This window comes from Micropterus salmoides, unplaced genomic scaffold (genome assembly GCF_014851395.1).
Source record: "Micropterus salmoides isolate LMB-PRFRI ecotype aquatic unplaced genomic scaffold, ASM1485139v1 Ms_hic_scaffold_21, whole genome shotgun sequence".
In the NCBI taxonomy this organism is placed as follows: Eukaryota; Metazoa; Chordata; class Actinopteri; order Centrarchiformes; family Centrarchidae; genus Micropterus; species Micropterus salmoides.
The window spans coordinates 7,060,962-7,083,200 of record NW_024041262.1 but is presented as its reverse complement, the minus strand read 5'-3'; the positions used below and the strand labels follow the sequence as shown (position 1 = coordinate 7,083,200).

The 22,239-nt window shown below is 43.0% G+C and overlaps 1 protein-coding gene across 1 annotated transcript; it reads left to right on the top strand.

Moving 5' to 3' along the window:
• The first annotated feature begins 57 nt into the window (after positions 1-57).
• Positions 58-21,478, top strand: usp22 (ubiquitin specific peptidase 22). Its single transcript, XM_038735988.1, has 13 exons — positions 58-551; positions 7,044-7,176; positions 11,588-11,701; positions 11,984-12,085; positions 13,771-13,937; positions 14,027-14,174; positions 14,554-14,656; positions 17,694-17,852; positions 18,190-18,316; positions 18,410-18,501; positions 18,859-18,921; positions 19,262-19,411; positions 19,546-21,478. The coding sequence occupies exons 1-13, from the start codon at positions 432-434 to the stop codon at positions 19,586-19,588; spliced, it is 1,521 nt and encodes a 506-aa protein (XP_038591916.1). The 5' UTR covers positions 58-431; the 3' UTR covers positions 19,589-21,478.
• Positions 21,479-22,239: the final 761 nt, after the last annotated feature.

Here is a 22,239-nt window from a genome sequence, read left to right as displayed (position 1 = left end):
TGGCACACGCCAATCATGCGTAGCACTCGCACCTCATTGGTCCACGGTATGAATGAGGTGGGTCTTGACGACACTCAACGGTGCAAGCTACTGTTGAAATTCCAGTGCTAACCAACTTTAGCCAGCTTGCTAACATGTAATTTAGCGAATTTGAAGAACCACATATACAGCGCTTTTGTGGATTTAAATGCATAGGCTTATATAATGTTTAATGTCTAATAGAGGAATATTGGAGTGTCGTCTTGATGTTTTGTACTGCGCGTGCCTCCGTTACTGTACCCAGAACATGTCCAGTTAGCCAGAGCGCAGTAATCGGTGGATAACGAACCTGGCAAGCTAACCAACCTGCCCGTTTGGACTGGGTACTGCGTTGAGGGATTTGAACAGGTTTCATCGCCTAGAGGACAGCAAAGCCGGATGCTGTGACTACCATGAGTCCCGCAGGCTGTCCCCATGTCAACAGCTTCAAAGTGGACAACTGGAAGCAGAACCTACGGGTTATTTATCAGTGCTTCGTGTGGAGCGGGTCAGCCGAGACCAGAAAACGCAAGGTAACAAGTGCCAGAGGGAAACGGGTGCTTTGAAGGGACCCTAACTGTGCGTGTTTCATGTGTGAGCCTGCGTCGCGTGCGTGGACAGTTCCCCGCCCTTCCAAAACAACACAAACATCCGACGCAGTGAATGCCAAAGTACTGTATGCGCTCAGTCAAATACTACCCACGCTAAGAGTCTTGTTTTCGGGCTCGGAACTAGCCTAAATGCAAACACCTGAAAGACTCGCCACAGCTGCATAACAGCTAAAACTGAGGCAAGCTACCAGCGAGTCACCCAGTTAATCCCGCACATTATCTTAAATTACCACGAACGTTAGCTTACTTGAAAGCTAGAGACCGCATAATAGATCAGAAAGCTGATGTGCATCTGTTTGCATTGGCACTGCGCCTGCAGTGGCTCCACTTCCTTCCTCCAGCAGACCGTAGGCCAGCATTACACCGTGCCATTTCCTCGCATAGGGGACATTCACTGATTTAAAACCAACCAACCAACCTAACTGTAATCTTTTCCCCACAACGCACTCTATAGCAATTATCCTGCAAACCCCAAGCCACAATGACAGAGATGCACCGTTGCCTCCTTTGTACTGCATGACAGGATCAACTGGTAAAGCAATAGGATGTGTGTGTGTCATCAGTCACATTGGCTTTCATATGGGCACAGTGTTTAAAAACGTATTTTTTTTATTGAGTCCTGTTTATTGTAGAGATGCACATACCTTGTGGGTACATATATAAGCAGCATGAACATGTTGTGCTTGCATCTTCAATGTGTTGGTGGGTGTGTGCTAGCCTGTCTACATGCATCCTGCACTTAAATGTGCTCTGGGACAACCCTGGGTCCCCTGTCATCTACTTGAGATCAGTGTAAGCCAGGAGGAGGCGTGCTTATTGGTGTCTCTGCCCCCTGAAGACAGGAGGGCTCACATGGCAATTCATTGTCATTGATTGTGGCTCAGTTACATATATATTTCAGACAGTTCTTCCGTCATTCACTTTCCACTATATGCTGACCGTTACCTCTAGTGTCAGCCTCAGATGGTCACAATCAACATTTAGTCTGCATCAGACAGTCCACTGACCTTCTGACGCAGATTGAATTTCAAGCATTTGTTCACTTTGAGAATTCAAAGGCCCTACTCTTTGGTTGGCTACGGGGGCGATCCTAGAAGTGTCTAATCACATCTGAATGACAACACATAACAGCAAAAAATGTGTTTTCCCCAAGATACTGAGGATGACTGCAGCCTTACAGGATGGTGCGTTCTCATTTCCCTATGTTAAAACATTCAGTTATGCCACAGGTAAATTCATTATTGCATGTTTCATTTACAAATAATCACATGTGTACATGTATGCCCCATGCCACCAAAACGTGAGACCAAAGACCTGCGAAATCTTGTGAGCTCGTGTTGTTCAAACTCTGAGCTTGGTACCAGTATCAGCAGTACTTTTCCTGTCCTGTTAAGACCGTCTATTGTTAGCCTGCACCACCACCACTGCTGCTGCTGCCTGCGCTCAGTTCAGCAACATAAAATAAAAACCTTGTGAAAGAGGTCCAGTGGCTTTTAAACTCAAAGCTGGTGGCAAAAAGACAGATGGTCAATCAAATATACTGAACAAAATTATAAACGCCAAATTGTTGTTTTTGCCCCCATTCATCATGAGCTCACCTCAAAGATCTAAGACTTTCTCTATGTACACAAAAGGCCTGTTTCTCTCACATATTGTTCACAAATCTATGTTAGTGAGCACTTCCCCTTTGTCGAGATAATTCATCCACCTCACAGGTGTGGCATATCAAGATGCTGATCAGACAGCATGAGGATTGCACAGGTGTGCCTTAGGCTGGCCACAATAAAAGGCCATTCCAAAAATGTTAGCTGATTATCAAAGGTTTGAAGTCATTTGGAAACTGCGTCACCTTTACGTCAGGCTGCAACTAACAATTATTTTCATATGCAGTCAATCTGTTGATTATTTTCTCGATCAATCGATTAGTAATTTGGTGCATAAAATGGTGAACATATTCAGTTTACTGTCATGGAGGAGTAAATGCTCCGTATTTGTATAGCGCCTTTTTAGTCTTTTTGACCACAAAGCGCTTTTACACTACATCTGCATTCACACACTGAGCCTAAGTGCTCAAACAGAAACTAACATTCACATACAACAACTGAGTTTAGAATATTAAATATTGAGAGGGTGATGTTGTTGTTGCTCCTCTGTCTTTTAAAGTGACCTCTTTTTCATTTCCCTACACTTTGTGTTATTTTTGTCTGGAAACACACTATTTGATAGCATGCCTTTGTTTTGGAGGGAATAACCCTTATTAAATTCACTTATCTGGATGCAGGACTTTCCCTTCAATGGACGGGACAGATGTTGCATTTTGTGCACAGTGTGATAACATCCTCCCTTACTGTACTCTTCTAACCAGGCTTTTTTCCAGCCTATTACCGTCTCCTGCTCTTCTCACATAACATCCTTGTACCTGACATCACAGCGCTCTGAGAAACATGACATGGACAGAGCTCTGGGTGTTAGGAAGACCACAAGGCCTCACTGAGTGACCAGTCTCTTAGTACATGGCCAGTATGCTAAAGCAGGACTAATGTGTGTGTGTGTCCATAACTACTCCATATGTGTGCCCTACTCTTAGACTCTTGCTGGCATGACAGTAGAGGATGTAAAAATGTGTTGACTGGCAGACGCAGATTCTTACATGAATACAGTGTTCACACGGGACCAGAAAAACACACATGCATACTGTACCACTGGCAGTAGGAAGAATGAGTGAGGAGAGATTGTTGCATTTTGATGCCTTTTCATAATTCATGTGCTGTCTAAGCACTTATGCACGGAGGGGTGTGTGTGTGTGTCTGGACTAAGTATCAGTGATTTGTGTTTCTTCCTCCATTTTGTAAACTTATCAAGCCAAGCATATGCTAAAATAATCAGAAAGTAAGGTTGTTGTTTCTTTTTTTTTTCTATCAGTAAACATGTGAAGACCATAAGCCTGGATCTAATGTTGACCAGAATCATGAATTGAGTCTAGTTAGCAGAATTGCCGCACATATGGAATGGGACTCGGTTCAAGACATGGTAGAGTAACATTACACCCTAGTTTGGAGTCCACTTTCAGACAGACCAGTACCCCAATCCATTTTCATCCTCTTTTTCTGTTAACTATTACACTCTGCGTCCTTACATTCTTTGGAGATGAACGTAACCGAACACATTTTATGACTTTTGACAGAGGAATGAAATTAGCATCTAATTCACACCGACGTTGTTTAATCCAGTTGAACCAAACCCTGGAGCGTTTACCACCTTGGTGTGGTTTGTCGGTGTGAATGCTGGAACTCGAACTTTGTGCAGACCCAGCTGTGGCTCAAGAGGTAGAGCGGGTTGCCTAATCGGAAGATTCAATCCCCGCCTCCTCCAGGCGAGGTGTCCTTTGGCAAGATACAGAACCTCGAATTTCCCCTGATGGCTGTTCCATCGGTGTGTGAATGGGTAAATACGATGGGAGTGTAAAAATGCGCTTTGAGTGGTTGCAAAGACTAGAAAGGCGCTGTGCAAATACAGAGCATTTACATTTACAATCATTCTCTGGTCTGCCTCCAACCGCTGTCAAGTGAATTGGAGTGGTTAATTTCTGGTGTGAACTCCAATCAATCCAATAACGGGAAGTGTACCATTGTCATGTGTCAAAAAAAGGGTTTTCTCATGCTGTTTTGCTACCAAAATGGCGACTAGCCAGGGACAAACCAAACCTCACAAGAAGGTGAGATGCCTCCTGAATATTTGGGCTGAAGAGAATGTTTCTCAGTTACCAGAGAAGGTGTGTAAAGACACCGAGGTATATGTAAATATAAATATATATATATATATATATATATATAAATAATGGTCTGTATAGCGGTTTTCTAGCCTTCCGACCGCTCAAAGCGCTTTTACACTACCTAACTTTTACTCGTTCACACAGTGATGGCAGAAGCTAAGGTGCCAACTGCACATCAGGACAGAAATACTGGGAGAGCTGGAGATCGAACCACGGAATTTCTGATAAGTGGATGACCCCTATACCCCCTGTGCCACCCCAATAAAAATGATCTTCTAGCGATTAAATGAAGGAGAATGGATTCCAATGCCCAGTTGAGCATGGTTGTGTAAAAGTTAAATAACTGCGTCAACAGTACGTCAAAGTACTGTAGTAGTATTTAATAGTTCAAGTATTTGGAGGACAGTTTCTGGACCGTTTGAGTTTTTGCCTTTGTGAATTCAATCTGGACCAGTTGGAAAATTGAAACGTTTTAATCTCGCATTTGGTTCGATTCAGGAAAGTTCATCTCATCTCTGCGATTTTCTGCTTTTGTCTTTGTCTCTCTTTGCTCTCATAACTTCTTCTCCCTCCTGTCTTTCCTTATTTCCCCAAACTCTCTTCTTCCATGTACTGCTCATCTCTTCTCACATCCTCACATCCATTATCTTAAGCAGGCTCATTGGCATGCCCAGCTTCTCATCTGCATGCTTTTGAACCATTGCTATCTACCCTCCATCCACAGTCACACCCCCTCCCCCATCTTTCCAACGTGAAAGAATATATAGGAACGTATTCATCATTAACAATCACATACACCAATTTGGATTTTCACATGTGTTGCGCTGATTTTACAGTATCACCATGAGCCACTTTAGTCATTATAGTCCCCCCTCCCCCCAAAAAATCACAGAATACGAGACAAAACACGTAAGAGGCCTGAGGTTTTTTGGCCTATGTTCATACTCTCAGTCTCACATGATGTACAGCCACACACGCACACTTCTCTCTCTCTCTCACACCTATATTGCTTTCCTGTCACCTATTGTGATTCTGCATCACCGGTAGAAGGAAAAATTATTCTTAGCTGCCACAGAAAAAGGAGGCCAATAATGATGTATGCCATGTCAGGCTTGGCCCTAACACACAATTACATGGTTTAAGCCAAAAACTAAATGGGAGCCCATCACCACTTCCTACGCCTGCAAGGCCCGTTGCCACACCCATGGTCTGGGAATCTTCCTGCTGCTCTGAACCTGTTTTTGGGTGCTGTCTGTGTTTTTGTCTAAGAACTTTAAAGCTTTCACAGTGTTAGCCAAAATTAGCATCCTAATTAGTATCAGAGCAAACTAGAATTACGCATGCATCTTAGTAACCAAGCTAGCTAGCTTCACCCTCTCGTTCAGATATGGTCAGGTCTGGTTCCAAAAAACCAAAATAGCGACGGCCAAGATGCCAAACTCGAGGCTTCAAAATGGTAGGCTATAAACCAATGGGTGATGGCACTGTGACTACGTCCACTTCTTCAGGTTTGTTTACAATTCCAAAAGAATGTGGTTGGGCCTAATTTAAACTTCCTCCTGACCTTTATAGGTCACGCCCACTTTTGAGTGACGCAATCAAATCTGAGGGATCTGATCCAAATCCCCCTTGTCACTAAACTCCACCGACACATTTTTGTTTCAGTTGGAAACAGGGTTGGGCGATCGTCTCTATTTTCACATCATCTGATCATGGGGAGAGAGAGAGAGAGAGCAGAGGTGCTGAGTGAATCTACGCACTGCTCGCAGCTCCACCATGAATTATGATTAAACTCATACTAAATCGTATGTGGTGTTCAGCGTTGATATTGTGGCACGTCGAGTCACCATAAATAAATGAATGAATGGGAAACATTGCAGTGTGGTTCAGATTCTAGAGACTGTTTTTATGTTATCTTAGTTCTGATTGTGATAGTTAAAATCGCCTTAATATTGGCACATGAAAAACCAATCGCTGACCTTCAATTGTCGATAACCGATCCAATCGCCAATACGAACAACCCTTGTTGAAAATATGTCACATTACGGAAGATAAGGACGCTCCAATGTCTGTTTCACTTAAAGTAAGGATAATGATAGGTGCATCTTTAAAGCTGTGTTTTCCATTTTTGTGGTTTCTGAATTAGAATTTTTAAGACGTAAAAAGCCTAGTCCCAATTAGACTCCTGTCCTTTTGGCCTGGTGTGGCAACAAATAAACGCAGATCTCAATTAGAAACCTGGCTCGTTTTTTATTTAAGTTCTCTGGACGTATAAAGTCTCTTAAAGCCCAACTGGTCACCTGCTTGAGCTAGTTCAAAGCTGCTTAGATTGTGCATACAAAAATAATCAATATGGACACATGCTACACAGATTTGTATGGTAAACAAGAGAAAAAAGAAGTGGTCTCCCTACCTCTGAAGTGGTCGTAAAGTCAGAAATACAAGCCCAGGCTATTAATTGAAGTTTTATGGTATTTCCTAACATGAGCTTGATAAAACCAGAGCTACTGATTACACTGATACAGTAGCAAATATGTGTCTGGTGGAGCAAAAAATTTAATGATCTTTTCCTTTGTTTCTCTGTGTTAATGCATCTTCCTCTCTCTGTTTCCTTTCCTCTCCCCCCTCCCCCTCTCTTCCAGGCCAAGTCATGTATCTGCCACATGTGTGGCGCCCACCTCAACAGACTCCACTCCTGCCTCTACTGCGTCTTCTTCGCCTGCTTTGCCAAAAAACACATCCACGAGCATGCCAAGAGCAAAAGGCATAACCTAGGTATTGCACCCACACACACACACACTCACACATACTATAGACTGTATATAAAAACACTCATACATAGGCATTCACTGTGTCCACAGATGCAGGTGGAGCAGGTGTGTTTTGAGGGGTCTGTTATGCACATGGTATCACACCAGGCATGCAGACCTGCAATTACCCCCCTTTGCTTAAATGAGTTGGTCCCAGCCTCCTAAACAGACACTCTCACAGTACATCATGTACACAAACACACACCCATACACAACGCTGTCACTAATGCATCTCTCAAAACAAAGGCTGATAAAATCGCTAATTAAATGGCTGAGTGGCTAATGAAAATATAGCCTGGCGTGATTGGATGCAGCGCTGCCGTTTCGTAAACACCAGAGCGCGTGCGCATGTGTCTGCGAGTCTATATTTAAGGGTCGGCTATAAGTTAGTAATATGTTGGTCTTTTCAGCCGGCCTGACTGTTGACTGATTTGTGGTTTTGTGATGCATTTAATCAAGCAAAATAATCGAGAGCAACAGAGAGAGCTGTTATGCAAGCCAGTGCAACATAACTGCAACACAGTCTAAAAGGCTCAGCCTCGAGGGGGATTTGAATGTCACCTGTGTATTTGGCCCCATGTTGCTCATTAGAGGGAATATATGCATTAGTGAACTTACTAATTAATAGGGACTGAGGTCTGTCTTGGTGGCTGATTTTAAAATGAAGCACGTTTACACATGCAAAGAATCTGTTTTATTGGGTACACATCAGCTTCCTTCAAAATTCTTCAAAATTTTCAGTGTGTGTATGTGTGTGTGTGTGTGTGTGTGTGTGTGTGTGTGTGTGTAATCCTGTCAAAACAAGGCAGAGGCAAATCTAGTGTGTGTGTGCTACCCCATAAACACACACGAGATTTGCCTCTGCCTTGTTTTGACAGGATTATTATTCCAGGTCAGAGAAGGTAACGTAAAACGTTGGCACGTTAGTGATTTCATTGATAATCTGCGTTAGATTGTGTTGATTTCCTTTTAAAATGAGAAGCTGAGCTTGAAGGTTGCTTTGCTGGCGAGCGGTCGCGGTGAGAAACGGGGAAAGTTGTATTCCACTTGACCAAATTAAGCGTTTGCATCAAACAGACACAATCTGGACTGCTCTAAATTAGAACAAAGACGTGGGTGTTCGCTGAACACCATGAACAGTTGGCTGTTTTTCCCCGTCCCATGCTACTCCCACAGGGACACACGGCCTGTAATAATCAAAACATTACATGCAAATCACTAAAGTATTGCTGAGAAAAGTCCATTCAAACGTATTTTTTTACTTCGTTTTTCCGTGATAACAGAATAATTATCTCGACATCTCAAGATAACGAAACACTAGATTAATACAGCGGTGAGCAGGTTAGTTTCTTTAGGATAATTTCAGGTCTGCTTCCATTGTCTCTTCTTGGCTCAGTTGGTAGAGCGCAGGACTTGCAGTCAAAGTGTTTCATGTTCTATCCCCACTTTGGATTAATTTTTTTTCTTCTTTTATATTGTCTTCTGGAGTGTGTGCGTCCCGGTGATTGGTCCACATCCATTAACCTATGGACTTTTCATTTCCCATCCCAAGGCAGAGGAAATTCCTGCGCTTTGCATTCAGGGGAATCCAATCACCCATTTCCTGACGGCTATTTCATAGGTTCACCTCTGAAACAGCTGTCAGGTAATGTTTGATTGGCTTCCCCTGAATCTCCTTGTAAGAACTTTGTTGAAGAATATAATTTTTTTTTTTTAATCATCCAGTATGGGAATAGAACACACAACCTTGGTTGCGGGTCCTGTTCTCTACCAACTGAAGTAACCACAGACACAGTAAGCAGACCTGAAATTTTTCTTAAGAAATGCACCTGCCGACCCATCTTAAACTAGTGTTTTGTTATTTTGAGATCTCGAGGAAGTTATCGCTTTAAAACGAAGGGAAAAAATGGATGACCGCTTAGGGCTTCCATATATAGACAGTATTAAAGTGTACAGTGTATAATGACATAAAGTTTAGTATTTCACAACAACAAGCATGTACATATTGCACAATAGTCACCACATTAGATACAGTGGTGTTGCAGAGGTGAAGCAGAGTCGAAGGCAGGGGCGAGGTTGTAGCCAAAGATTTCATTGATTTGAATAGATGATGCATACGATATTGGCTTTCAGGCTGCAACTAATGATTATTTTCTTTATCGATTCATCTGTCAAACATTTTCTCGATTAATCGAGTAGTTTGACTGATGTCAGAAAATGGTGATAAATGGTTGAGTGTTTCCCAAAGCCCAAGATGACGTCTCCAAATGTCTCATTTTGGCCACAACCCAGAGATATTCAGTTTACTGTCAAATAGGGACCTAAGAAACCAGAAAAGACCCCTCAAAATGCTGATAACTGATAGTATAAAATAGTTGGCAATTAATTTAATAGTTGACAGTAAATCGACTAATCATGGAAGTTCTAATTAGCTTACTGCAGATATCGCTATCAATGTACATGTCAGCCTTTACGTAACAAAATATTGCACTACAAAAATTCTAAATATTAGTTTAATGAATATTTAGAAATAGTGTCTCCAGTGGGCGCCAGATAGCTCACTGCTAGAGCGAACACTCAATGTACAAAGACTGAGTCCTTGCTGCAGCGGCCCAGGTTTGAGTCAGATCCAAGGCCCTTCACCCCATACCATCCTCTCTCTCTCTCTGCTACACATTTCCTGTCTCTCTCAACTGTCCTGTCATAAACAAAGGTGTCTCCATCACACAGTATACATACTGACAGGTTATTTTTTCATCTGGAAAATTTCCAGGTCAGTTCTTCATTAACAACACTTAAAGGTTATGTGTTTTAAATAAATAAAAAAAGAAGAAGAAGAAGAAAATCTGCTAATACATCATGTATTAGCTATCTATCCCGAATGTTTAAACTCTCTAATATTTGTATCAGTATCCAAGTAAAAGTATCCAGTTAAAATAAAGTGGTGGCTGAGTCTGATGGAGTAAGCTTTTTGTACAAACCTTTTTTTATTAGATTAGATATTATTATAGACTTTGGAGGAAACACAAGATCCCGTAAACAGCATATGATCTTTAGCATAAGGCGTCATCCTGCTAGACTAAATGCTGCGATACCCAGTAGCTTTCTGTTTCACTCCACATAATAGAATCAGGCTGTTGTGAAGTATGTTGCACTGCAGTGTTTGGAGGAGCGCAGTGCCGCAGCAAAGACACTCGGGGTGTCCATCACAAAAGCTGGTTTGGCAGATGTTGAGAATTGCCGATTGGTCTTGTTAAGAAGCCTCCTTTTTTGCTCTGCGTTATCGCTCAGCTCAGGAAACCCCCCCTCTGGTGTGTGTGTGTGTGTGTTTGTATTTGTGTAATTGTGAGTTTAATTAGGTTAGCTGATGACATAATGCTGCAAAAAAAATCAAGTGAAGATCTAATACAGAGAAAGAGAAGATTTTTTATTTTTTTTTTAAAAGGGACAGATCTCAGCAGACTGGTAAGGAGGTAATTAAGACGTCTTTAAAAAACCCTGTGGAATTAGCCTCCATTAACAGCCGGCCCCTCCTCCTTCCTGCTTCTCCTCCTTTCTCTTTTGCCGTTCCATCTCTTTCATCTAACTGTTTCATGCATTTTCCCTCAGAGCTATTTGGTCAGTGCATGTTTGCAGCCTTGTATTGGGCTCATCTCCGTCTCTATCCTTTTCTCTTTTTGGCCTCCTCTTGTTCCCATGGTTACCTGATGGCCCTTTCGATATTCAGAATTGTCCAGGGATTACATCTAATCGCACGTGTACCCTAAGCCTCGTCTCTCTCGCTGTCTTTTTCTCCTTTTGCTCTCTCTCCTGTCAAATTCAGTGAAATTTCATATTTCCTCCCTTCCTTACCTCTTCCTCCTCCTGCGTCCTTTTTCTTCCTCCCGTCGTACCTGCAGAGGATGACAGCTGGCAGAAGCCGACGGGCAGGTTGTTATAGCAACAGCAAACAGGTAGCTACAGTGTACAGAGCAGGTGTGGACGGACACTTTGAGTCTTTGTTTGAAGCGGGTGTGTGTGACTGCGAGAGATTGCGTGATCTCTCCCGTCCCTTCTCCTCACCTTTTGACTCCTCACTGCTCTCTCCGTCTCCCCGAGGTGTCTCTGATTGTTCCTGGATGGTGTTAACAGATAACTGATATGTCAGCAGATAAGCCCCGGTTACCTGGCATCGCGACGCCATGGCAACGTGGCCTGAATAGAAGAAGACTCGAGCGATGAAGCAGTCAGCAGTTGAAAAGCCCGTGCCGACGCACAGCCCTTTTTTACCCTCTGGCAAACGGATAAACTCATCCGTCCCTGCATTTGAACAGAACGGCTTTCTCATGCTTTCTTCTTTTCCCTTCTCTTCCCCTTGTCCTCCACCGCCTCTCTAGCGATTGACCTGCTGTATGGAGGAATTTACTGTTTTATGTGCCAAGACTACATTTATGACAAAGACATGGAACAGATTGCCAAAGAAGAACAGAGGAAAGCCTGGAAAATGCAAGGTATGATGGCGCTAAACACACACAGCTGTGACACACACACACACACACACACACACACCATGCCAAAAGTTGTATGATGTCTCCCCATGAGTGTTACACCAAGTGTTACTCAAAACATGGAATTTCAACATTCTGTCACAATAATCTGAGGCATTATTACCTAGATATTGGCAAGAACATGTCTTCCCCAAAGTTAGAAAAGGGGAGAAGAGGGAAGCATGCAATCCTCTTTTGTGTGTGTGTGTGTGTGTGTGTGGTGTGTGTGTGTGTTGTGTGTTCCAGGTATAGGGGAGAAGTACTCAACGTGGGAGCCCACCAAGAGGGAGCTAGAGCTCCTCCGCCACAACCCCAAGAGGAGGAGAATCACTTCCAACTGTACTATTGGTCAGTATCTCTTTTCGTCTCTCAGCTCACACACAGCAGTGTTAGAGACGATGCCCGTGTAGCTGCAAAGAGCTCGATGTCAATCTGGGCCAAACGCTTCGTTCCAGAGAGAGGGACAGAATGCAGATCTGAGGGAGGATCACGTGAAAATGTAGAAAGATGAAGCAGCTCCGTCATCTCTCTCTCCGCTGCCTGTTTGGTGACATAAGAGTGATCTAGTTGAGCTGTTATATTGTTGAAATGTATTGTTTGCTTATCCACAGATGATTTTGGTGTACATGCATTATTATACTCTACATTTGTGTGGGTGTCGTCGGGGTGAAGTAGGGTCAGATCTCAAAATACTGTTATATTATTGTACAACTAGATTACAACAGTTACAACAGTTGTTAAAAGGAACATACCTTTTTGAGCTCACACTGCAGCACAGGCAGTACATTTAACACGACAAACTAATAAAACCAACATATAAATAAAACAAACAAGGTACACTAAATATTAATGATAAGCTCAGGATTTTAATAACCTAAACATAATAAAATAATAAAATAAATACAAAGAAAACCATAAGGGAAAAACTTAATGTGCCCTGAAGTGTTTGACATTCAAGAGTCAAATTGTAACCTGTTCAGATTTAAAACAAGTTTAAATCTCCTCCCAGAGGGCATTTACTTCAAGCTTCCAGAAAAATGTATCCTCTCTAATCAGCCAGCTTTTTAATTTTGTGAAAGGACAGCCTTGTAGGTAGGGGATAAGTGGTGTTGCAGACCTCCCCCGTTTTAGAGATGCTCTCTCCACTTTGGTATTAATGACTTCCTTTACTCCTTTTTCAAACCATCTGTCCCTCCCTATCCAAAATATGATAATGGACCCACAGAGGTTAAGCAGCTGGGACTCCCTGCCAGTTAGAATTGGAGAAGCCCCTTGGACGAGAGGCGAAATATCTTTAAGTATCTTCAACCAAGCCAGTTGCCCTTGATTCAATCTTTGTTTCAAGCTCCAAACATTTAAGGATTTGCTGGTTTTCTGATTGGTGTTGGACTGTTGCTCAGGCCAAGCAAATAATTTGATGAAGTCACGTTGGGCTCTGGGAAGACAAAAAAAAAAGATTAATTGGTCAAGAAAGAAAACATGAGTTGCAGCCCTACTTGAGACTGCAGTAAATCCTGTATGAAGACCTGCATCTGTCTGTGAATATAAAGTCATTTACTGTCTTCAGAGAAAAAGCAGCAGAATATATTTGAAGCAGCATAGGAATACCAGAATGAGGGAGTGGGAGTGAGGAGAGCTGGCATACGTTTAACACCTTGTAGCAGCCTGCAGGGATGAGCTCTAGCATCATTAACATCCCTGGCACTGTCTTAGGTGAAGGAAATTACAGGCCTGGCTGCTCATCTGTGAGAACACTACCTCCATCCTGCCTTCCTCTCCCTCCTCCTCTGTCGTCTTTCCTTTTCCTTCTGTCCTTCCACCTTCTCACCCGCTTTTCTTCTCCTCCCTCTCCCGTTGTCTGTGTCTGTGTGATTTGGGTCGCAAGGGTTTCCCTGCATTGCCTCAAGGGCTTCACGGGCATGAGTGTGTGTGTGTCTACCCCTAACAGCATTGCAGCTTAGATGCCCCAGATGCCCCACCGCAGCAGCCAAGAAAATGATCTGGCTTTCTCAATGTCCTCCCTTTTCCCTCAGGCCTGCGAGGTCTGATAAACCTGGGCAACACATGCTTCATGAACTGCATTGTCCAGGCGCTGACACACACCCCGCTGTTACGCGACTTCTTCCTGTCCGACCGGCACAAATGTGAGATGCAGAGCAACTCCTGTTTGGTGTGTGAGATGTCGCAACTCTTCCAGGAGGTAACTCTCTCCCTTTTTTTTGTGTGTTCAAATGAGCAGAAGAAGCGTTTTTTTTCTCTCTCACACATACACACTCCTCCTTTCTCCAGTTCTACTCAGGCCATCGGTCGCCACACATCCCCTTCCGTCTTCTTCACCTGGTGTGGACTCACGCCCGTCACCTTGCCGGCTACGAGCAGCAGGACGCCCACGAGTTCCTCATCGCAGCGCTGGACGTCCTGCACCGACACTGCAAAGGTCGGGGCGCACATTCACACAGAGATGCAGGAAACAAGATAAATATGTAGAGACAAATGACGAGAGACAGGTGTGAGGGAGGCGGAAAACACAGGAATACTGACAGAGAGGAAGCTCTTAGCTGAGTGGGGGGTGAGCTGGTTGGAACGATTGGATGAGTGGAGTTTAGAGGATGAAAAGAGAAGAGAGAGATGCACTGGCTGACAGAGAGATGGAGAGACACAGCACTGATCTCTCCTGGATCCTTGTGTGTGTCCCTGCAGAGAGTGTGGCTGTGAAGTTACACAGCATTGCTTTTAGTGACTGTGTGTGTGTGTGTGTGTGTGTGTGTGTGTGTGTGTGTGTGTGTGTGTGTGTGTGTGCATTTCTATCCACACAGACGACAACGGGAAGAAAGCCAACAACCCCAACCACTGCAACTGCATCATCGACCAAATCTTCACAGGGGGCCTGCAGTCTGACGTCACCTGTCAAGTCTGCCAGTAAGTGGGGCTTGTGCTTGAGGTCTCTTCCAAAAGAAAAAACGCAACACGAAAAACCTTTTCGGCATCACCAGAGACTGTAAAAAGAGATGAAAGCAAACAGAGCAAAGCCACGACCTTGTACGCCACGGCATTGTCATACAGCACTGTTCCACTATGTTACAGTGCGCCTGGCTTTTACTGTCTTGAACGAACAGCCGCTGAACAATGACACACTTCACTTGTTTCTCACCAGCCCGGATCAGAACCCTCTAATTCCGTGCCCCGAGGCGACCCCTCCCGCCTCCCCTCTCCTCCATCATTCACAGAGTGCACCGTCAATCACACGCACACACACACACACACACACACTGAACTGGCACACTGCAGCAACAAGAAGACCCTTTCATGGCGTACATGTGCAGTGTGTAAAGTTGATCTCTAGTTCCACCTGGTGGTCAAAGAAAGCATCAGACGCCGGTGCTCGTGAGATGCATTTAAGACATTTAGGAATTTACCAGCAACATATGATTCACTTTTTAAATTATAACTTTTATTTTCAGTCAGTTGAAGTGGCAGAAGAAGTACAGAGATACTTTTTCAAGCAAAGGTATCACTAACACACTGTAAGTCCCTCATCAAAAATAGAACCCACCAAAAGTAAAATTAGTTATTATGCAGAATGACCAGTTTTGATAGTGTTATCCATGTGTTATTAGATACAAATGATCTATGCGTTCACCTGTAAGCAGCATTTAGATGTTGGAGCTGGACTCATTTGAACTTCTTTGTTTGATGATCATAGTTCTACAAAAAGTTCCCCATCTTACAAAGTAAGATGATTAGTTACTGATTCGTGATTACATTTTTTTTGTCAAAATAATCAAATCTACACAGTTTCGGTAGATTAACCAGTTTCCTATGAAATCAACTTGAATCAATAACTTTTGAAAAAAAGTTTGGCAGAATAACTGTCTACTCTCTAACTCTAAAATTGAAAATACACAGTAAAAAGTGCGTAACTTTCCTCTGGCATGTGGTTTAGTAGACATTTAAATAAACATAAACCTTCTGGTGAACCAGGTATGTACAGATTTTGGAGCAGTGATGTCCATCCCTTGTTTTCTTCGTCCTGGAGCACTCCTGTGTTTGAGAGGGCCACCATGACCTGCGACAGCTGACGATCTCAAAGACAACTGATTCCCTTGCAACGATATTCACATACCATATTATTTGGATAGGATTTGTCGTAAATGTAAGTTATGTTAACAGTGTGGTGGTGCAAGTTAATATGGAAAAAAGGACACTTAAGAATGAATGACAGCTAACCATTACTGTAACTGAACACGCTGTTTCCGAATGCTAAAGCACTGGATATAACAACCATCATAATTTATTATCATTCATGTTACATTCCTTGTAAGCAGTTGTAGCTGCTAAAAGAAGACTCTCACTTATCAGATGTTTTTAACAAACTGATAAGCGGGTTCTAATTTAAATCCAGTTCCCACAGTCAATGAAGACATGGGGAAGTTCTGTAGACTGTGAATCTAAACACCTGTTTGTCCTCTACATGAAAAAGTAATAACCTGTACTTTGTATGTATTACTTTTTTTTAAAAACTTTATTTTAGAGTTTTTCAAAACCAGGATTACATGGTGCTTCAAAGTTACAGAAACAACAATGAAAAGCATTTGAATACATATTCAGAGCAAAGACGAGCAGAAATGGTAAACGCATAAGAACAAGTCAAGGCCAGGAAGCAACAAAAAAACGCTTCTGAGAATAAATCATTCTTTAGATGAGATTTAAAACACTCGACAAAGTAAGCTGGTCTAACCCCCAGAGGGAGACAAAAGCTTTGTTAGCGCGAGTCTTGAGCTTTGAGGAGGGCAGAACCAGAACCCCTTGTACTTAAAGGCCTAGCAGACCTGTATGGGATCAGCAACTCACTGCGTGTTGTAGCCAAATTGTGCTTTCCCTTAGAATTAATTCGAAGGATTTTGAATTCTATCCTATACTTTACAGGAAGCCTGTGTAGTGAAAGCAGCAGCGAGGTAATATGGCAACGCTGCAGAGTTTTAGTTAGCAATCCTGCAGCAGAACTTTGGACTAATTGTAATTGTGCTACAGCTTCTTGAGTTTAACATGAAGTCAGTGGATTGCAGTAGTGGAAACAGGAGCAATCAAAACGGCGGATGGTTTGTTGAAGTGGTTTGAAAGACACGAATGGGAATATCTTCTCAATGGTTCTTAATTGAACAGTTTTACTCTGTTCAGGTATCTTTTGGGATCTGGGTGGTGGCTCAGTGGATAACAGTGTCACAAGCCAGAGGTTCGTGGGTTTGAATCCATCTGCAGGGGGAGGCCTTTCCGTGTGGACTTTGCGTGCTCTCCATGCAGCTGTGTGGGTTTCATCTGGATGCTCTGGTTTCCTCCTACTGTTGGAGACATGTAGGATCAGTGATTTGCAGACTTCAAACCGCCTGGAGATACGAATGTGGGCGGGGGGGTGTTGTCTAATGTGCGCTGGAACAGGCTCCAACCCTCTGCAGCCCCGCACTAGAGAGGCGGTTTAAAGAAATGCTTGATGGTAGGGAAGGGCGTCCTTTAGAAAAGATGGTCTCCACCCAAATGTTCTCAGTTCAAGAACGCCGTCAGCCGATATCATTTCTTTTATATCCTTAAGTGCCAGCACTAAGCTGCAACGTGCGCCTCCCAATGATGTTCAGCAGCAGAATTATCTTCATCGCACAGATGAACGAGTTTAGCTGCCAACATTAGGAGTGCAAGAGTCTAAGCCACGGTGCCAAGATGTAGCTGATGCCAGAACTCTTACTATCTCCCTCTTTTGTCTCCCTCTCACTTATATGTCTATCTGAATAAAGGAAAACTACAAAGTGCAGTGTCTTGCTGTACCGCCTATGACGTGGGTAACCGACTGGAAGATGTACAAATCAACACACAGCAACTCCTTGAATCTACATTAGATATCTGCAGCGTTTTCATCTCCCCATGCAGACTCACCATCTCATGCGTCTCTCTGTGTTCCTCCTAGTGGTGTTTCGACAACCATAGACCCGTTCTGGGACATCAGCCTGGACCTGCCAGGCTCCTCCACCCCATTCTGGCCCCTCAGCCCCGGGGGAGACGGATCAGCACTTAATGGAGAGAGTCACACCACTGGAGCCACGACGCTCACGGACTGTCTACGCAGGTGACTGACTATATGACAATATTTATTATATCATTTTTGATAAACTCCCTCCTTCTCTGCAGTACCAAAATGGAAGTAAGCAGTGCAGCATTTTGTATCCGAAACTGAAATAAACGCATGCATGCACTGACGAATTCAGAGACATAAATGGTGTAAAACCACTTCCCAGACGCATCACACCAAAACCCTTCAGAGAAAAGCAACACACACACACACAAACACACATGAAAACTAATTCCTGTTCTTCCCAAATTCACAGGAGACTTCAAGGATAAAGGCACCCACACACACATAGACACAAACTCATTGGACCCAAATTTCATCCTCTCCCGTCTAGGTTCACCAGGCCAGAGCACCTCGGCAGCAGCGCTAAGATCAAGTGCAGCGGTTGCCATAGTTACCAGGAGTCCACCAAGCAGCTGACCATGAAGAAGCTGCCCATCGTGGCCTGCTTTCACCTCAAAGTAAGAGCGCGGGTTTGATGGTTGGACTGCTAATTTAGCGGCTTTTGCTCTTGAGAGCGCTGTTCTAACACTCATTCCTTTGTTGGCCTTCAGAGGTTTGAGCATTCAGCCAAACTGCGGCGGAAGATCACAACCTACGTCTCCTTCCCGTTGGAGCTGGACATGACCCCCTTCATGGCCTCAAGGTGACAATCCAAATGAAGACAGCTAATACCAGATATTATGCACGTTTGTCCTTGATGAATATCCGAGATCTTGATTGATAATTTAATCAATGTGTATCCAAATATTTGGATGCTTCGTATCTGTTCAGAGTGCATAATCTGATCACATCCACATAATGCATTTGTATTTGTTTAACTCAATACTGGAGACATATATGTGCACACTGGTATACTAATACAAATACAGAAATGCAGAGAATGCTAAGAAGCACAAAACACGTCGCAGTAAATTGTTTCCTTGTTTTGTTTTGCATTGTAAGACAAACACACCAGTTTATGTTGTTGCAGCTAACATTCTGCTGTGTGTGTGTGTTTCAGCAAAGAAAGCCGGATGAACGGGCAGTACCAGCAGACCGTGGACCCCTTCAACAATGACAACAAGTACGGCAAACATCTGTAATAAGCCAGTATCTGAACCAGCACAGGTTCCAAATATTCCTAAAGTAACCACTTTATTGTCACTCTGTCACCTGAATTTTTTTTTTTTTTTTCATTCACTTCACTGGGGAGAGTGCACCACAGAAACACCATGTTGTTCATCTCTACTTTGTGTCTTGTAAAGATCTTTAAGCTTTATTTACCAAGGTGTATCAGTTGTTGGTCGTTGGTTTAAGCCTCATTAAGCATTAAGCCTCTTTGTCTCTCTCTCTCTCTCTCTCTCTCTCTCTCTCTCTCTCTCTCTCTCTGTCTGTCTGTCTGTCTGTCTGTCTGTCTGAATCAGGTATAGCTTATTTGCAGTGGTGAACCACCAGGGGACACTAGAGAGCGGCCATTACACCACCTTCATCCGCCAGCAGAAGGACCAGTGGTTCAAATGCGACGATGCCATTATCACCAAGGCCAGCATCAAGGACGTCCTGGATAGCGAGGGGTGAGCAAGTCATAGCGTTGAGCATAGTGCCTCATGCTGAAGCTGTATGTGGATGTTTTGTGCTTATAATAGCTGTTTGAAAGAGACTGCGCCCTTATCAGTGATGACCTCATGGTACTTTTTTATCTCCCCAGGTACCTTTTGTTTTACCACAAACAGTTCCTGGAGTACGAATAGTTCCCTCCGTTAGCATCCGCAGCCTGCAGGAGGAGACGAGGGATGGTGTAAGGATTAGTTGCATGGGGAAAAAGGTAACAGAGTGAGGAGAGAGGCATGGAAACACAAACACGAGCCTACCTGAATCACTCTTAAGTTGCAACTCTCACTCGAACATGGAACCATCCTTACTACATACCAGTCTAGTTCCACCATACGGCATTCAACAAAGAACTGTCTGCTCTGCAGGATAGTGCAAAAGTGCAAGAAACTAACAAAATGCAAGAAATTTGAATGGGCCCTGAAGGAAAATAACGCACTTGCATACGTTTTTCACTTGAATTCAGGGGATGAAGAAGAAAGCACCTGTGATAATCTGTCAAAAGAACTACAGAATCAGTCTGTACTTGCTCTCATAAAATAGAGGAATAGTGTCGTATCCCTACTTTTTTTCTCTGTGTCTGACAGATTTATTTTTGGGGGGGGGTGTCTTGATCACAAATGCTGTTCTTCACCAACGTCCTGTTTCGTGCTCTCACATATGCGTTTAGCGACACCTGAAGAGTCGCGGCCTTCCAAGGGGGTCCGCGGCTCTTGCTATAGCGCAGAAAATGTTTTGTTTTTCATTCCCTTTACCTAAACTGGCAACTTTTTTGGACACAAGCACACTTGTTTAACTCACCCACACTGCTCCAAACGACCAAAAATATCAAGGCGGGAAGTTGTCTTATTATGCATTCTAGTTCCGAATGCGAAGAATGGGGGGAGAAAAAAAAATCACCTGACAAATGAAGTATTATGAACATTGTATAGAGCGACAGTTAATTCCATTCATTACTCGTGAGTCTGTAGCTGTCAGTCACGTACGTTTAAGAAACATCTTCTTTCAAGGATGAGGACACAAAGGATCTGTGATTTTCTGCCTCTCATGCTGCTTCCAACAGAGGGGGAAATAAAGGGCACGGTGAATATTATATTTTTATACATACTGCAATTAAAACGTTTGTTTACGGTTTTGCATTCTCCTTAAACTCGCACATTTCTGCCTGTGTTACATTGTGCCGTCAATCATAGTTTGTTGTACACAAAAAAAGAAATGGCTAAATAGTGCTGATCATGTTCACGAAACTGCTGCTACGGTGGCTTCATTTTTTATTTTTATTTTTTAAATTTTTTATGTTGAATGTTTTTGTTTTTCAAGCTTAGTTCGGCTACATTTTGTCACAGTTTTTGCCAGTACAGAGGCATATTCTCCATGTTCAAGATACGTTGTCATGATGACGTTTCAGGTAAATGGCAAAAGAAGAAATGGAGCAGAGTGTTATTCTCAAAACAGTGTGTATAATGGGTCAGAAGCTCGATCCTGCAGTGTTAACCGTCGGCTGCATGTTGCTCTAATTCTGTGTGTTTGTATGTGTGTGTGTGATTGTGGGTGTGCATGTGTATGCGCCCGAGGAAGGGGGAGGGGTGTAAAAAGCTCAGCGTTGGTGTGTTTGTATAAAATGTGTTAGTGCGTGAAAAGAGACAAAAAAAAAGTGCGTGTGTGTCCCTGTTTGTATGCACGTGTGTCGTGCGCGTGCATATATAGCGTATGTTCGTGTACTGAATCAGTACTTGCATTCAGCATGCCGTCTGAGCTGGGTATCACAGTTTGATAGGATTCTTTCCACATGTTGATGATGTATGTAAAAGTATATATGTACAGTTTGTATGTAAGAGACAAATGGTGAAACCTCAAAGTCAAACATTTTGTTCTTCTATATTGCTGGATCCGGGACGGGGGGAGGGGGGGGATCAGAAGAGACTTGTCTGGACCTAGTCAGTCATTCCTCGCACACACAAACGTAACTGCTGCAAGAACTGGACACAGTGATTGAAAGACACTCAAATAAAGAAATATCTATATCTGTACACACTTTGCTTCTGCCTGTCTTTTTTACGTAAAATGAGATTTATTTTTGTTGAACACAGTTTTGAACAGCTGTCTGTATGTTTATAGTTTTCAATATGAAGTTTTTATTTTTCCTTATTCGTGGCAAAGAATACGAGGAGATTCTGGATCATCATATGAACCATCAGCCTAAGAATATATACATGTACAACACTGTCCACAGAAGTCATTTTTTCATGATTGACATTTTATTTAATTTTATAAAGACAAAGGAATAAAATAAAACATTAAACAGGGGGGGGGGGCAAAAAAGGGACTAAGACATTAACTAGTAAAAAAGACAAAATACACAAAAGATAATAGTTGAAAAGAAACCGTGTGTGTGTGGAAGGGTTGTCTGTTAATGTAGTGAAGAAATCTTTCCCATGTCAAATAATACCATTCTATCATGCCCAGCAGAGACGAGGACACCCGTACGCCCTCACTAGCAGATATGTCTGTGACCGATGGTGCGTGAGCTGACGACCTGCAGTACACACAATTTACATAGATATATTGTACATATCTGTGGCAGTACATATACTGGTGGTATTATATATATGGCATTAGTTGGTCACATGCAGACAGGGAACACAGTTACTCAGTCTTCGTATTTGCACAGTTTTTTGGTTAGCTCACCAAGTAGGGAGAAGACAGCGCCCTTGATGAAAGCGAGACTAAGGAGCTGGTTATTGTGAGTCATTATTTTCCTCCTGTTTTGATTAATGATCAGTCCGTTGAC

Excerpts from the sequence above, each read along its gene's own strand:
- usp22 (XM_038735988.1), top strand. The coding sequence starts at position 432 with ATGAGTCCCGCAGGCTGTCCCCATGTCAACAGCTTCAAAGTGGACAAC. Across the intron at positions 552-7,043 it reads CCGAGACCAGAAAACGCAAG|GCCAAGTCATGTATCTGCCA; the intron begins GTAACAAGTGCC and ends CCTCTCTTCCAG. Across the intron at positions 19,412-19,545 it reads GACGTCCTGGATAGCGAGGG|GTACCTTTTGTTTTACCACA; the intron begins GTGAGCAAGTCA and ends TTATCTCCCCAG.